The 18,277-nt window shown below is 45.2% G+C and overlaps 1 protein-coding gene across 3 annotated transcripts in view; it reads right to left on the reverse strand.

Annotated features, from left to right (window-relative positions):
• The window catches only part of LOC118390845 (serine/threonine-protein phosphatase 2A 55 kDa regulatory subunit B beta isoform), a 114,687-nt gene that overhangs the window by 19,454 nt on the left and 76,956 nt on the right, over positions 1–18,277 (reverse strand). For 2 of the 3 annotated variants that reach the window (XM_035781535.2, XM_035781536.2), the window contains exons 2-3: positions 3,639–3,736; positions 529–694 (exon numbers count right to left, since the gene is read on the reverse strand). In XM_035781535.2, the coding sequence (XP_035637428.1) occupies positions 529–694; positions 3,639–3,736 (264 nt within the window). Of the gene's footprint in view, positions 1–528; positions 695–3,638; positions 3,737–6,550; positions 6,907–18,277 lie in introns of those variants that run through there. The other variant, XM_035781537.2, reaches the window with a different exon arrangement.

An 18,277-nucleotide genomic window follows, 5' to 3' on the forward strand; every position in this document is an offset into this window, starting at 1 on the left:
AGGAGGGGAGGAGGGCGACTCAGTGGTGTGCGGCTCGATCTGCTGTGCTGCTACAGTATTGGAAGCTTGCCACTGCGGAGGGTTGGCATGGCATAAATAGATTGCAGATATATCAACTGAGATCAATAGCCTCCAATTAACCTGATTAAAGCCTCCTGTTGCCAGCCTAGCTTGTTCCACTGATGTCCAAAGATAGCGCTCTGCCCTCATACGAGTCTGTCTGCTGATGCAAGTTCCCCGTCTAATACATTTAGTGAACGGTGAAAAGGAGGGGCACTGCAGTATTGTAAAGGTCAATGGAGCGACTGATGAATATGTGAATATGTAACTTGAGAAGAGCCACTTCCTGCCTCTTGCGGCACTTAACATGAAGACTTTTCCCATAAAGCAGCTGCTTGGCTAAAATCAATAGGCTGTATTATGCAACAGATGATGTAACGGAGGTAATGGAACCATTAGCAAATACTAACATCGACAAGTGAGCAGTAAAATATGGTGATTTCCCTAAAAGCTGGCTGTGCGGCTTACCATTGGTGGAGAGGAGGAAGTAGGCGGCGTTCTGTTGAGGCAGCCAGCGGATCTTGTTGATCTTCTCCTCGATCTCCAGGCTCTTCAGGTAGTCAAACTCGGGCTCGTGGCTCTGGAAGGTGCTGTAAACATTGTACTCCCCTCTCCTGTGGGGCTGGTTCTTACTCTGAAACAACAAGGACAACGTTGGAGTTTGTGGAAGAATGTGCAGATGTTCTGGGATTATTCAGCTATTCAGACATGTAAGAAAAAAAAAAAAAAAAATCCAGTGTTTGAAGCTTGACAATGAAATGAAGATAATGATATTGCGGGATGAGTATACAGAGGGGTACATTGAACACAATTTGAGAATTTGGGGATCTTCCTATTTGCATTGAATAGACAAAATGTAAGGAAACAGCAACCCAAGATTTTCACAGCAGCAGATGTGTCGGCTGGCCTGGTTTCTGCTTTCTAGATCAAGCATCCATACGCACACCACCCAGGAACTACCCAGGAACAAACTAAACATGGGGACTGTAGTATGTTGAGCAGTCACCAAAATCCCTCTCCGGCATTATACGGGTTGACATAACTGCTGACATAGTACAGACCTCGTGCCTCCATAAGGTATTTTTGTTGAGTAGAACTATGAGAAATCAGGCAAAAGTGGGTTAAATCTATTGTAAGGCTGTCAGGATCTGTAGTAAGGGCCAGCGAGATCGCTCAATAACAGCCCAGCAGCCTCAGCTCAGCCAACATGGCAGGTCAGGTTTCACCTCAGGAAGCTTCAGAATCAATAGAGCCAAATCAGATGACCAAACATGAGGGATGGGTATTAATGGAAACAGATTTGCCCTCTGCGGGGGTGAAGACAGGGGGAAGCAAGGGGGAGGGGGGGGGGAAAGCGCCTCTGGTGTGAGGATTAGCGGATACTATGGAGCGCCTTGAAATCAGCTGGAAGGTGAAAAGACGCGGAGAAAGGAGGGGGGAGGGGGAGGAGGGGGAATTCATGCAGTCCCTGACGCTCATATTTTCTCACAGCCAGACAGAAGGTTCAGACGCTGTCTAGTCCTTTCATCCAGTTTCCAAAGGAGACGGTAGGCCTCCCCGAGTAGCTTCCTACAACCACTGAATAAACATTCACAGACCCTTAACACTTCCACTACTAGTACTACTGCTACTACTGCTGCTGCTACAACTACAACAACACAGTAACCCAGCGAATGTAAGAGCTCAGACACACCGATAGCGTTTGCTCGCCGAGAGTACTTGGCATCTCTGAACAGTGTCAGCCATCATTTGCGAACCGAGTGTACACCAGTTTTACATGTAGAATCGGGTGAAGACAGTCAGATGTCAACAGTGGGTGGTCCCTAAAACACAGTGCGCGGAACGGTTCGGCAGACGAACGCTAGATCAACATTCGGTGCGATGTGCGCGAGCCTTTACTGTAACACGCTGGCACTGTTTCTTCCAGATCCAACCAACATCTAAACTGAGCAACAACAAAAAAACGCCCTCTCACTGTCAACTGCGTTTACTTTGAGCAAACTTAACATGTGTAAATATTTGAACATAACAAGATTCAACAACTGAGACACAAACTGAACAAGTTCCACAGACTCCACACATGTGACTAAGAGAAATGGAATAGTGTGTCCCTGAACAAAGGGGGGGTCAAAATCAAAAGCAACAGCAACAGCCAGTATCTGATGTGGCCACCAGCTGCATTAAGTACTGCAGTGCATCTCCTCCTCATGGACTGCACCAGAGTTGCCAGTTCTTGCTGTGAGATGTTACCCCACTCTTCCACCAAGGCACCTGCAAGTTCCCAGACATTTCTGGGGGGAATGGCCTTAGCCCTCACTCTTTGATCCAACAGGTCCCAGACGTGCTCAATGGGATTGAGATCCGGGCTCTTCGCTGGCCATGGCAGAACACCGACACTCCTGTCTTGCAGGAAATCACGCACAGAACGAGCAGTATGGCTGGTGGCATTGTCATGCTGGGGGGTCATGTCAGGGGGAGCCTGCAGGAAGGGTACCAGATGAGGGAGGAGGATGTCTTCCCTGTAAAGCACAGCGTTGACATTGCCTGCAATGACAACAAGCTCAGTCCGATGATGCTGTGACACACCGCCTCAGACCATGACGGACCCTCCACCTCCAAATCGATCCCGCTCCAGAGAACAGGCCTCGGTGTAACGCTCATTCCTTCGACTATAAACGCAAATCCGACCATCATCCCTGGCGAGACAAAACCGCAACTCGTCAGTGAAGAGCACTTTTTGCCAGTCCTGTCTGGTCCAGCGACAGTGGGTTTGTGCCCATAGGTGACATTGTTGCCGGGGATGTCTGGTGAGGACCTGCCTTACAACAGGCCTACAAGCCCTCAGTCCAGCCTCTCTCAGCATATTGCGGACAGTCTGAGCACTGATGAAGGGATTGTGCGTTCCTGGTGGAACTCAAACAGTTGTTGTTTACCATCCTGTACCTGTCCCACAGGTGTGATGTTCGGATGTACCGATCCTGTGCAGGTGTTGTTACACGTGGTCTGCCACTGCGAGGATGATCAGCTGTCTTAGACGTCTCACAGTATGGACATTGCAATTTATTGCTCTGGCCACATCTGCAGTCCTCATGCCTTCTTGCAGCATGCCTAAGGCACATTCACACAGATGAGCAAGGGACACTGGGCATCTTTATTTTGGTGTTTTTCAGAGTCAGTAGAAAGGCTTCTTTAGTGTCCTGAATTTTCATAGCTGTGACCTTAATTGCCTACCGTCTGTAAGCTGTTAGTGTCTTAATGACCGTTCCACAGGTGCATGTTCAGTCATTGTTTATAGTTCATTGAACAAGCATGGGAAGCAGTGTTTAAACCCTTTACCATGAATATCTGTGAAGTTATTTGGATTGCTACGAATGATCTTTGAGAGACAGGGTCCTGAAAAAGGGACGTTTATGAATGGTAATGCATGTGCCGATGTGATGTTATTTCATTCAAGGTTCAAAATATGGTTTCGTTAGATGCAGGTTTATGAGCTAGATGTCAAAGGGTTAGTGACATAGTAAAACAGAGTGCCAGGATGTGAGAGACATGATGAGAATGGGGGTCCGTGCCGGTCTTACCTCCTGTTCTCTCTGGAACACCACTACTCTCCCTCCCTTGTCCCCTGTTGCCAGCAGCTCTCCAGTTGGGTTGAACTCAACCGTGGATATGATGTCAGCTGGAAGATAAGACACACAGAGAAACGTTACCTCACTGAGATACTTAATACAGTGATACAGTACATTGCCCACCAACTGTGTGCCTGAATGAGTCACGTTCTGTTTCCTTCACCTCATTGACAACCGTCAAATCTATTTTCAAGGCCCAGCTATGTGAAATTAAATTGGTGAATGGCTTGAAATGCACCACCTTCACCATAAGTATATGGTTGGGCACTGATGTTGGGCGATTAGGCCTGGCTTGCAGTCGGCTTTCCAATTAATCCCAAAGGTGTTTGATTGGGGTTGAGGTCAGCGCTCTGTGCAGGCTAGTCAAGTTCTTCCACACTGATCTCAACAAACTATTTCTGTATGGACCTCGCTTTGGGCATTGTCATGCTGAAACAGGATTCTGCAAACTGTTGCTACAAATTTGGAAGCACATAATTGTCTAGAATGTCATTGTAAGCTGTAGCGTTAAGATTTCCCTTCACTGTAACTAAGGGGCCTAGCCTGAACCATGACAAACAGCCCAGATTTGTCTGTTGGACTGCCAGATGGTGAAGCATCACTTCAGAGAACACATTTCCACTGCTCGAGAATCCAATGTCGAGCTTTGCACCACCCAAGAAGACGCTTGAAATTGCTCATGGTGATCTTGGGCTTGTGTGCGGCTGCTCGGCCATGGAAACCCATTTCATGAATCTCCCGACGAACAGTTGTTGTGCTGACCTTGCTTCCAAAGGCAGTTTGGAACTCGGTAGTGAGTGTTGCAGACGATTTTTACGTGCCATGAGCTTCAGCGGTCCCGTTCTGTAAGCTTGTGAGGCCTACCACTTTGCGGCTGAGCCATTGTTACTTCTAGACATTTCCACTTCACAATAACACCACAGAGTTGACCGGCAGCTCTAGCAGGGCAGAAATTTTACAAACTGATATGTTGGAAACGTGGCATCCTATGACGGTGCCACGTTGAAAGTCACTGATGTTTTTCAGTAAGGCCAATCTACTGACAATGTTTGTCTATGGAAATTGCATGGCTATGTGCTTGATTTTATACACCTGCCAGCAATGGGTGTGGCTGAAATTGACGAATTCACTCATTTGAAGGGGTGTCCACATACTTTTGTATATACTGTCTAGTGTAGGCGGGTCAAGAGGCAGAGTTAAAAAACGTAACCCTGATTCTTCAATGCATTCAAGCGGTCTATTTTCACGCCCCTGCAGTTGATGTGCTCCTCAAGTCTTTGAAGGCCTGCTCTCTCCGAGGCAGAAAGGCCTGCTCAGATAGCGTGTCCATGGATCGGATCAATTATGTGTGCCACTAGCTCATCTCAGGGCTGATGAAAGGCCTGGGCCACCACTACAACAACAGCCTGGGCCACTCACAATGCTACACAGCCCCCTCGCTAGGCTAGCTCCATCAGTAGCACCCCCCTGCCCCTTGCCCCCACACTGTCTGTCACCACCCCATTCATATGCAAAACCCTCTCACACATCTCCCCGACACACACGCCAGATCTCTACAATAACACGGTATGGTGGACCTGGAGAATTTACAGCCTGCTGCGTCTCTCTGTGGCAGTGAAGCCTCCGCAATATGCCTCCACAACTCAATCACATCAGATCAGATACAAATGACATTTCTGGTCCATCCGTCGCACACTCGGAACACTCCATTCATGTGGTTGACAGTGAAATTGCATTACAAAAGGGCCACCCCACACCCTCCTCCTACAATATCAGAGATGGTAGATAGATGCTCACACTCATGTTCATATATAGAGATGGAAGAGCAATGTCTGTCTTTACAGACCCCAACAGGGTGGCCAGGCATCCAACCGTTGACGAAGGTACAGAAGTACTGTTGTTGCATCTCTGAGAAACATACACAAACTACACCGAGGACAACACAAACAGACAAAAATGTGTGTGTACGACACAAACGTCTCATTGAGCAGCATCACTGTAGGTGGTGCGCAGATCCAGATAACCCGTCTGCATTCTAGGGGCTTAGAGAAATGGCAAAGGAAGCTGCCATTGTTGGCTGTCTTGCGGTGTGACGAGGACTATCTTAACCCACACAGCCACAGAGGAAAGTAGGGCAATCGGGGATGTTTAATTAAAGCAACCCCTCACTAGGGAGCGTGGAAGAACTGCGACACCACCATGGAACTTAGGGAACGAATGCTCTCCCCTCTGTCTGTCTGTGTAAACAGCCTGCCGTATCAGTGCCACCACAGCCCCAATACAGCTCACTGTACGCATTAACAGCCTCTCAAGTGTCTCGTACTCCACGCCCCGCTCTTGACTCGACCGTACAATTTGGCAACCTCGAAGAAGACAAAGAGCCTGTATTGCTGTCTATGTGCTGCTGGGTGTTTATGTATGCTGCAGCAGTAAGCTCTGCCCTGCCCTGCCAGCGGAGGGGATTTGCTTCTAAATGGAGGATCTGTGTGTCTATTATGCATAACTGTCCTCAGCCCAAACACACCGTCTATCCAAGGCGGGCGAGTATCCTCTCCGTCTCTGTCTCCTTATCTAACCCTGTAGGTTCCCTTCCGCCCACGTCACACACACAACAAAAATTACATGACACACCTGGCTACCTCACATGACCTGTCGACTGAACGCACAAAACATCGATTCAGGTCAGGACATCCAGAACTGAGATGTATCAAGTAGAATATCTATCTCGAGCTGGTTCTAGCAGTGTGAGGTTAAGAGAATTCAACTGGCATGCCTAGAATGGAAATAGTTTGTTTTCATCTGAAAAACAAAGGAGTCGATCATGAGTTTTCCCCTCAAGCAGATTGTGGTCGATTGATTCCTACCTTTGACACATCTTCCCTGGTCTTCCTCTAGCAGATGCATCTGTTTTAGAGGCTGTGCCTGGGTACACTGTTGCTATGCAATCCTCTCAGAGATACGGGTACATACTCTGCCAGGTGGGCTGTGGCTCGCTCTCTCATTCGCAGGTATATTTGTATTGTTCGAAACTCTCTTCAGACCTGAAGAGATGAGTCCCTCGCACACATACACACTCCCACACACTCGCGAACAGAGTGCTTTTACCGACAACGCTCGGTCCGGATTTGAATAATTAACATTAAACCAAGCAAACAAACAAGACCGGGCTTTTAAATAATTATATTTTGTTCCCAGGAGAAGCATGTCAGAAATAGAGAGGGATAGAACGAGAAAGAGATGGAATGAAAGGAAAAGAGATAGATGTGTTTTTTTGTGTGATTAAAAGAGAGAGAGAGAGAGAGAGAGAGAGAGAGAGAGAGAGAGAGAGAGAGAGAGAGAGAGAGAGAGAGAGAGAGAGAGAGAGAGAGAGAGTGTGAGAGAAACAGGGAAGGGAGTATGGAGCGATTTCAGTACCAACATACATTTTATTTGAATTCCATCATTTTTAATTTAAATGTAATCTTTTTGATATTGTAATGCTGAACTTGTAAACTGAACTTGTATTTCCTGATTTGAAACTGAATTGAATGAATATTACAGTCAGCTTTAACATTTAATTTCCATTTAATTGAATATTGAATATTCAAGCTCAATTTTCAATGTGATCGATATTGCATTAATTGTCTGTGCATCAAGTTAACAAGCTATAATTTCAAGTTGATCAAAGTTTCATATATTCCACTTCTCAGTCGCATTCAGATTCAGTTTTCCAATTCAGTTCTCTAAATTCAGATTCAAAACCAGAGACAACATCCTGGTCCTTTGCCAGCCAGGAAAGGTGGAAGAGAACTGATAGAATCCAAAGCCCACTGTGGAAAACAGAAACTTCTGTCGGTTTCTGAAAACAATTCATTTGGCCCTGACATTTGAACCGTTTTGGCTATGAGCTACTATGAGCCCATTCCTGAAAGCTAAGACTCTCTGGAGCCTGGACGTGGGTGACGTCCATCACTCTATGATGATCACAGGCTGCGTTAGAAGGGAGTGTCACAAAATGTGCCCCGCGTAAGAATATCCAGTTGAAGTCAGACGTTTACATACACCTTAGCCAAATACATTTAAACACAGTTTTTCACAATTCCTGACATTTAATCATAGTAAAAATTCCCTGTCGTAGGTCAGTTAGGATCACCACATTATTTAAAAAATGTGAAATGTCAGAGAATTATTTATTTCAGCTTTTATTTCAATCATCACATTCCAAGTGGGTCAGAAGTTTTACATACACTCAAATAGTATTTGCCAGCATTGCCTTTAAATTGTTTAACTTGGGTCAAACGTTTCGGGTAGCCTTCCACAAGCTCCCACAATAAGTTGGGTGAATTTTAGCCCATTCCTCCTGATAGAGCTGATGTAACTGAGTCAGGTTCTTTGCTCGCAAACGCTTTTTCTGTTCTGCCCACAAATTTTCTATACGATGAGGTCAGGGATTTGTTATGGCCACTCCAATACCTTGACTTTGTTGTCCTTAAGCCATTTTGTCACAACTTTGGAAGTATGCTTGGGGTCATTGTCCAATTGGAAGACCCATTTGCGACCAAGCTTTAACTTCCTGACTGATGTCTTGAGATGTTGCTTCAATATGTCCACATCGTTTTCCTCCCTCATGATGCCATCTATTTTGTGAAGTACACCCGTCCCTCCTGCAGAAAAGCACCCCTAACTGCCATAACATGATGCTTCCACCCCCGTGCTTCACGGTAGGGATGGTGTTCTTCAGCTTACAAGCCTCCCATTTTTTCCTCCAAACATAACGATGGTCATTATGGGCAAACAGTTCTAATTTTGTTTCATCAGACCAGAGGACATTTCTCCAAAAAGTACGATCTTTGTCCCCATGTGCAGTTGCAAACCGTAGTCTGGCTTTTTTATGGCCTCCAGCATCATCACAAGTTCCTTTGCTGTTGTTCTGGGATTGATTTGTACTTTTCGCACCAAAGTATGTTCATCTCTAGGAGACAGAACGCGTCTCCTTCCTGGGCAGTATGACATCTGTGTGGTCCCATGGTGTTTATACTTGCATACTATTGTTTGTACAGATGATCGTGGTACCTTCAGGTGTTTGGAAAATGCTCTCAAGGATGAACCAGACTTGTGGAGGTCTACAATTATTTTTCTGGGGTCTTGGCTGATTTCTTTAGATTTTCCCATGATGTCAAGCAAAGAGACACTGAGTTTGAAAGTAGGCCTTGAAATACATCCCCAGCTACACCTCCAATTGACTCAAATGATGTCAATTAGCCTATCAGAACCTTCTAAAGCCACAAAATCATTTTCTGGAATTTTTGTGATACTGTGAATTATATGTGAAATAATCTGTCTGTAAACAATTGTTGGAAAAATGACTTGTGTCATGCACAAGGTAGATGTCCTAACCGACTTGCCAAAACCAAAGTCTGTTTACAAGAAATTTGTGGAGTGGCTGAAAAAAATAGTATTAATGACTCCAACCTAAGTGTATGTAAACTTCCAAATTCAACAGTAGTTGAAATGCCTTGTCATAGAATCCAACACTCACTGTGGTAAACAAAAACCACTGTAAAGGACTTCTAAGGATAGCCTTTCCACCCCCAATTTAATCTTGCTCTTGTGACTGACTGGGTTTGAACCAGGTCTCCTGAATGCCACAAGGCTGTGTTAGTCCACTTAGCTAAAGCCTATAGGGATAAGTTCAGGAAGTTCATGTAAAGGATGACACACTGCTTGATTAAGGAGTACCGCTTCCCTCCGATTCACCTTGTACCGAGACTCAAACTCAGGACCTCTGCCTCGCAAACACACTGGACTGCCCTCCTGACTGCCCACACTGGACTGCCCTCATTCCAACCGACCCCTCTATTAAAAAAAGGCCGTCTTCAATTGCGCAAGGAGCAACACTTCAGGCTGATGAGCAATGTTCCCTGTAAGCTATGCGCTGGCACACAGCTCCCCCGGGACTGCCGCACAAAATAAATATCAGCCAGCACAGAGATGCAAGAGATTGAACTTCACTCAACTTCTAGTTTTCCCCTTTAGTTAACACTATCAACGTTTCCCTTTACTGTGGGAATTGCCAATATTAGCCACTAATATAGATGTTTGGTCAACAGGGGGGTGGGGAGTTTTTGCCCGCATTGCAGACGCGGCTATATCGGTCCGGCTAATACAGGACAATTAAAACCCCAGTGCACTACTTATATATTATATATATATATATATATATATATATATATATATTTATTCTGATTTTTCAGGGGGTGCTCCAGCACCCTCAGCACCATTACGTCCCGTGGCTATGGTAGATGCGCTTGCTTTGAGATCAAAGCGAGAGCTGCATTAAGCCACGTGTGCACATTTATTCATGTTCTTTGCTAGTGAGTGAGTTATTAGCCCAGTTATAGCTCATTTCTAGTCAGCAATGGGAGAATAGTTGCTTCCTTCAAGAGTACAAAACGTGTTCATTTCCAGCCATCATTGAAAAGCGAGTCAGGTAATGATCATTTTTTCTGTCTTAAAGGGGCAGTGTTGTATTTTTGAGACAAGCTTGACTAAGCTAAGTAGCCAATATGCAGAAGGTAGCATAATTTGTCTGATTCTCTGTAATAAATGGTATGGGAATAATAATTAACTTCATTTCGTAAAGTGGTTTCTTGCACAAACAACACATTTTAAGTCACCTCCTTGTCTGAAGGACAAGTGGATAAACAAATTAATGTCAAGCCCTGCATATTTTGTCCCAAAAGTCTCACAGAATGTAGGACTACATTGAACACCACACATTAGTTGCTACTGTAGGCTGAATGATAGAACAGCTGTTTCCATTTTAAAATGTTATGGGATGCAATTTTCTCCATCGATTTTGATGGTAGGCCACTCTGGTTGGCCTACATTATGATCAAATAGCCACCGTAGCCTACTTGTCCACTGTTAAAACTGTTCCTTAAAGCGTGTATATAGCCTCAGTGTTCACAGTCAACGTGTGCCAGAAGATGCACATCATTTTCACAACGTTCAAGTTTGCGCTCAGCAGACCAGACATTTGCTCAGTGCCTAAAGAAAGGGAACATTGCTGATGAGTGAGTTTCAAAGATCCCCATCTGCGACATGCACCCCTTTAGTTCACTCCACAGCAACCCCAGCGATTGTACCAGTGCAACTGTAGATTCGAGTCCAGTTGCACCATTGTAAAGGACGCCACGCTGCCTGCTTAGCGAGTACAAGTCTTCAAGATCCAGCAAGTTTAGGTGATCAATGCTTATGTGATGAGAACCTACCCTGAGACCTGAAGATGTGCTAGTTTGACATCAGGCAGGGGCAGACTGGCCATCTGGAATTTCGGGCAAATGCCAGATGGGCTGGTCCATTTTTAGCCCAGTAGGCCTGTCAAACTTGTTTGTTTTTTTGCACAAAATTATAATAGTGGGGGGCCTCAAGGGAAATAATGGGTCATTGTGGGGGCCTGGAGGAAAAGAATGGGCCGGCGAAGGGGCCTGGACATAAGAATGGGCTGGTGTGTTAGAAATGCCAGGGCCGATTTTTGGTCCCAGACGGCCCCTGGTCTCATGTCTCCAGCAAGGGTAGTCATTATAAGGTTAACATGTGACTGACTGGGTTAAGACTGTGTTAGCCTGTTGCGCTAAATGCCTAGACATTGGTCCTGTGACTTGGATGGGTGTATTAAAGTAGGTGCACAGATTGTTCTGCTTCTGTTTGCCACAGAAAGGGTTGTTGTGCAGTAGGCTTGATTTCGAACCCAGTCTGTTATATTGGTGCCGTGATCTCCGACTATGAGGTCCAAGGGGGGTGAAATGTAACCGAGGTGGTTGGATGAACCTTATTTGAGACTTGAAGACTTGTGTTAGCTTCCTGAACTAATGCCTATGTGCTAATCTAGGAAGTTTAACAGCCTTGTGGCATTCAGGAGACCTGGTTCGAACCCAGTCAGTCACAAGAGCAAGATAAAATAGGGGGTGGAAAGGCTATCCTTAGAAGGGCTATGACAGGGCTATTCTGAAAAGTTGGCTAGGAAACATCTATATTAGTGGCCAAATTGCTGTTTTTGTGACACTCCTAACGGAGCCTGTGATCATCACACATGGGAGCAGAAAGCAAATGAATGCTCCAGAGAATCTTAGCTTTTGGGAATGGGGTCATAATAGCTTATCGCTAAAGTGGTTCAAACACTAAAGCCAAATCCATAGTAGGGAAATAAATTCAACATGCCACATTGGCTTCAGAAACCAGCAGAAGCTTCTGTTGACCACTGAGAGACTTTGATTCTATCTGTTCTCCTCTAACTTTCCTGGCTGGCATAGTACCAGGACGTGGTCTCCGGGTTTTGAATCTGAATTTAAAGAACTGAATCTGAATGCATCTGAGAAATTAAATATATTAAACTTTGATGAACTTGAATTGATGGTTTGTAGACTTGATACACAGACCATGAATGCAATATCTACCATATTTAAGCTGAATATACAAATATTGAATTTGAATTCAATTGAAATTGTATTTTAAATTGTAATGCAATATTCATTCGATTTAGTTTCAAATCATGAAATACAAGTTCAATTTATGAATTCAATGATTCAAATTTGTGAATTAAACATAAAACATTATTACATTCAAATATCCTAATACAAATTAAAAATTATACAATTAAAATACAATTTCTGTTGGCACTGAAATCGCTCCATACGGGAGGGAGAGTGAAAGAGAGAAAAAAGAGGGGGAGTGAAAAAGAAAGAAGACTGGGTTGTTATATTTTTACCCTAGTGCACCTCCATGTTGTCTGTGTGTGTTGGGGGAATTTTAAGAGGTTTCCATGACGACCCCCTCCTAGACTAGCAGGGGCTGTATGAGGAGCATAGGCTGGGAGGACTTTGTTCTTAGGCTTTGAACTGGCAACAGCGCACTGCATCTTCTTCACTACTGCTTCATAATCATATACACTAAACCCCCCCCTTCCACATATATATAGTACATACATATAGAAAATACTGCAGTATGGAGTGATATGTTGTCAGCTATGCTCGAAATCCAAAATTAGATTAGGTGTGTTATAGATGATCATCAGATTGATGAGACAACAGATTGACAGCTGAACGACCTTGTTAACATTCCTATTTGTGTGTTACATAACGGGCCTCATTTGTGAATTGTGTTGTATCCAATAGGCTTAATGAGACAGGAGAGAACAAAGTGTTTATCCACACGTAAGCGGTCAGTGACTCTCCTGTCCTGGCTAGCCCTGTCTGTCTCTATCTTGTCTGTCTCTATCCTGTCTGTCTCTTTCTAAATCGGTCTCTATACATCCTGTCTGTCTCTATCCTGTCCTGTCCCTGATGTTAAGGACATCCATACTGCTGACAGGTTGGCCACATACTGTAATGTACATCTCTCTTCATCACACTATAACTCTGCATCCCAAATGGCACCCTATTCCCCACATTAGAAAGAAAGAATGGCGCCAGAGGGAGTGGCTGCCGTTTTAAAGGCTTCTAACCAATTGTGATATTTTGCACGCAATCACTGCATGAGACTATCCTACCAACGGGACATTAAAAACTGTAATATCATATTTTTCACAGAGTCGTGACTGAACAACAACACAAGTAATATACAGTTGGCTGGGTGTTCTGTACATCGGCAGGATAGAACAGCTACGTCCTGTAAGACGAGGGATAGGGGTGTGTGTCTATTTGTCAATAACAGCTGGTGCACAATGTCTAATACTAAGGTAGTCTCGAGGTATTGCTCCCCTGAGGTAGAGTACCTCATGACAGACCGTAGACCACACTATCTACCAAGAGTTTTCATCTATATTTTTTTGTAGCCGTCTATTTACCACCACAATTAAACGCTAGCACTAAGACCGCACTCAACGAGCTGTATAAGGCCATAAGCAAACAAGAAAATACTGCTCCTAGTGACCGGGGACTTTAATGCAGGCAAACTTAAATCCCTTATACCTCATGTCTACCAGTATGTCACATGTGCAACCAGAGGAGAAAAAAAACTAGACCACCTTTACTCCACAAACAGAGACACGTACAAAGCTCTCCCTCGCCATCCATTTGGCAAATCTGACCATAATTCTATCCTCCTGATTCCTGCTTACAAGCAAAAATTAAAGCAGGAAGTACCAGTGACTCGCTCAATACGGAAGTGGTCAGATGACGCAGATGCTACACTACAGGACTGTTTTGCTAGCACAGACTGGAATATGTTCCGGGATTCATCCAATGGCATTGAGGAGTACACCACCTCAGTCACCGGGCTTCATCAATAAGTGCATCGACAACGTTGTCCCCACAGTGACTGTACGTACATATCCCAACCAGAAGCCATGGATTACAGGCAACATCCGCACCAAGCTAAAGGCTAGAGCAGCAGCTTTCAAGGAGTGGGACACTAATCCGGATGCTTATAAGAAATCCCGTTATGCCCTCAGACGAACCATCAAACAGGCAAAGCGTCAATACAGGACTAAGACTGAATCCTACTACACCGGCTCTGACGCTCATCAGACTAATACTAAACTAATACGGACTAGAAAGAGAAACCCAGCCGTGACCTGCCCAGTGACACGAGCCTACCAGATGGGCTAAATGTCTTTTATGCTCGTTTCGAGGCAAGCAACACTGAAACATGCATGAGAGCACCAGCTGTTCCGGAAGACTGTGTGATCACGCTCTCCATGTGAACATTCACAAGGCCGCAGGGCCAGATAGATTACCAGGACATGTACCCAGAGCATGCGTGGACCAACTGGCAAATGTCTTCACTGACATTTTCAACCTCTCTCTTAGTCCCCCCCTGTACTCCCTGATCACCCACTACTGCGTGGCCAAGCACGACTCCAACACCATCATTCAGTTTGCTGACGACACAACAGTGTTAGGGCTGATCACCGACAACAATGAGACAGCCTATTGGGAGGAGGTCATAGCCCGACAGTGTGGTACTAGGACAACAACCTCTCCCTCAACGTAAGCAAGACAAATGAGATGATTGTGGACTACAGGAAAATGAGTGCCCCCATTCACATTGACGGGGCTGTAGTGGAGTGGGTCGATAGCTTCAAGTTCCTTGGTGTCCACATCACCAAAAAACTATCATGATCTAAACAGACCAAGAGGAGACTGAAAAGATTTGGCATAGGTCCCCATGTTATACAGTTGCACCATCGAGAGCATCCTGACCAGCTGCATCACCGCCTGGTATGGCAACTGCTCGGCATCTGACCGTAAGGCGCTACAGAGGCCATTGACATCCCCCCTTGTTTTTACACTGCTGCTACTCACTGTTTATTATCTATGCATAGTCACTTTACCCCTACCTACATATACAAATGACCTCGACTAACCTGTAACCCGCACATCGGTACCGGTACCCCCTGCATATAGCCTCATTATTGTTATTTTATTGTGTTACTTTAATTTTTAGTTTTTACTTTAGTTTAGTTAGTAAATATTTTATTAACTCTATTTTCTTAAAACCGCATTGTTGGTGAAGGTCTTGTAAGTAAGCATTTCACGGTAAGGTTTACACTTGTTGTATTTGGCCAAATTCCAAATGTGACAAATAAAATTTGATTTGACTTGATATGAGCCCTATTGCAGTATAGATATAGGGAATAGGGTGCCATTTAGTAGACACTATAGGGGCACACACACACACACACACACACACACACACACACACACACACACACACACACACACACACACACACACACACACACACACACACACACACACACACACACACACACACACACACACACACACACACACGGCTGATGTGTTTGTCCAGTAACCAGGAGAACTCATGGCTCATGTCATGGTCCTAAGCTAACAATGGTAACACTTGGCAGACAGACAGAAAGACATGGACCCAAGCTGTGTCGCAGCCCTGCAGCCATTACATTGGGGAACTATTGTGTCCCGAGCTAAAGGGGGTTCTTTCAGCCTGTCCTGAGACATTTGGTCCTGGCTCTTCATCCCCAGCTCCTCTCTATGTCTGTATGGACACTTAGTGGTTGGTCTCTCAGCATCATTACTCCCTTGCTTCAATGGAACAGAATATGAGTATACCAGATTGTACCTACAACAGGTACTGCAAGGAAATGTTAAAAAAACATGCACGCTTTCAAACACATGCAAGAATACAAACACACGCACACACACAAGAGAGACACACACCATGCTTTTAGCGCAGATAACATAGAATATTTCTCCAGTCTAATTTATAAGAGGAGGTGGCAGTGAGAGCGTATGACCCACTTGGTCACAGATGTATTACCTCAGTGGTGTTAGAACACACAGTCCGACACACAAAGATAAAAAAAAACAAGCACACACACGAACCCAGACACCACACTGCCATACACACACACACCGAGTGCGTCAGAACAGAGCACCATGCTCAATGCATTGATCAGGCGCCATGATGAAGAGGCGTATTGGAGAACACAAAGCAGAGCAGAGCAGAGCAGAGCAGAGCAGAGCCGGCGGAGGGGAGGGGAGGGGAGGGGGGGGTACATACAGGGGCAGGAATAATTACATCTAAATCATATTCACAATCCACATGGAAACAGAATTCCAAATCATCTCTCCGAGATGGGAAACATGCTGACCTAATTAGGCCCCAGGAGTATCCAATTTTCAGACTCCTTTTCCCAACGTTTTCTTTCCTTATCATCAGACGAGAACGTGGTGGGAGAATTCCACCAACAAAGATGAAAGATTCAGAGGCAATGAATGCGCCAGAGGGTGAAGTGTTATCTTCTTTTAATAACAACCAAGCTCCATCTTGCTTCTTTGTAGTGGACAGGGTATATAGCCAAACACAACATACACCCACTGTTTGTCCTGTAAAGTAAAATCAGAACAATAGATGTGAAATCAAATTCGAAATTGGTTTTCAATCAGTATACATGGTGTGGTGTGTAAACAGAAGATCAGAATACATTTCTCTTGCTCCATGTGTGTGTGTGTGTGTGGGTGTGTGTGTACGTGCGTGCGTGCGTGCGTGCGTGCGTGCGTGCGTGCGTGTGTGTGTGTGCGCGTACGTGTGTGCGTGTGTGTGTGTACGTGTGTACGTGCGTGCGTGTGTGTGTACGTGTGTGTGTGTGCGTGCGTCAGTCAATCGGACTCGGCACCGGTGCGAATTGATGGGTGATATCTTGTCAGACAGAGTGTGACTTCAAAGGCGGATTCCGTTTTTTCCATGATTAACCCATTAGAAGGGCGTGTGTGTTCAGAAAGGGAGAGCTCATTACTGTAGCTGCTCTGAACAGAGAGGGGCTCTGCTGCTTTGTTCTCTGATCATACCCGGACAGACGGAGGACAAAAAACACACACACCAGCACAATAAGAAAGCACCAGACAGGTCATCTGCATACTGCGTACAGACAACGGCACGGAACCTTCCAGACTAAAATCTGGTCGCCTGTATCAAACATGAATGATAGCATAATTCTCCAAAGGCCGACGCTCCGTGTTGATATTTAGTTGGAAAACACATCTCAGAAAGAGCGGAGAAAACAGACAAAACAGTGTTGATAAGCGACTGGACTGAGAGGAGTGAGGAGTCCTGTTCTGAACAGGCCTTCACCCGGACATCTCAGTGATGCTTTGAACACTGGTCAGGTTTGAACACCTGACTATGTGGCACTCTGATGAATCAACTCAGCACAAAGACCTGTCTGTTCTGAAAGGCTCGGGATTTCGATTCTCTCTATGACGCAGGCGAGATGATGCTGGCCGTCAAGTCAGAGAGAGAGAATAAATCACAAAGCCAGTGGGGCTTTCAAACGCTGGGGGTCAGGGGTCGAGGTGCTGCATGAGAGCCCAGCCGCCCTGATAACACAAATCCATCTTGTGTAATAATGTCAGAGCGACACTGTGGAAGGGGACAAGAGCTGAGTTTATCACTGCTCCTCATCCATACATTTCACGCACATCTACACATCTGGACACACACACGCTCACCTATAATATTAAACCAGAGCCGTGGAATGAGTATCGGAAGTGCCATGGTGGGGCGCCCTCGCTCCTGCAGCCTACTGCTGATTGCAATGGAGATTGGATCCCTGAGTCTACCTCCAACCCACATATCAACCCCAGACGAAAGGCTAAAATTAGAATAGAGAGGATGCAGATAGCGGTCGATTCAGACGCGGGACACTGAAATTGAGGTGCAGAGGGCAGCAGGGCCGACACCGGAGAAGGATGAGTTTTTTAAATTTATTATTAAAACCAGGAGTCAAATGTTTCATCTCAATGTGCTGGAGGGCACAGAGGCACTGTGTCTCTCTGTGACAAAGGTATTACCAACCAGGACTAAACAGCATCAGTAAATAATGTGCCTGACACCTCCGGCCACTGTATAACACATTTTGCATGGTTCCCTTTCTCAGAGATTGCATTGTTTGCTTGTCCTCCAAAACGATGCTAATGTAGGCCTATGTGCTGTGTACATTGTGCACATTGTGCAAGAGTAAGCAGGGAACATACCTATGTGCCTATGCTTGTATAACGAGGAAACGAACAGACACTGACCGTACAATCAGCTTTAGTCAAGAACCAGACAGGCTAGTGAGTAGT

The sequence above is a fragment of the Oncorhynchus keta genome, chromosome 12 (assembly GCF_023373465.1).
Source record: "Oncorhynchus keta strain PuntledgeMale-10-30-2019 chromosome 12, Oket_V2, whole genome shotgun sequence".
NCBI lineage: Eukaryota > Metazoa > Chordata > Actinopteri > Salmoniformes > Salmonidae > Oncorhynchus > Oncorhynchus keta.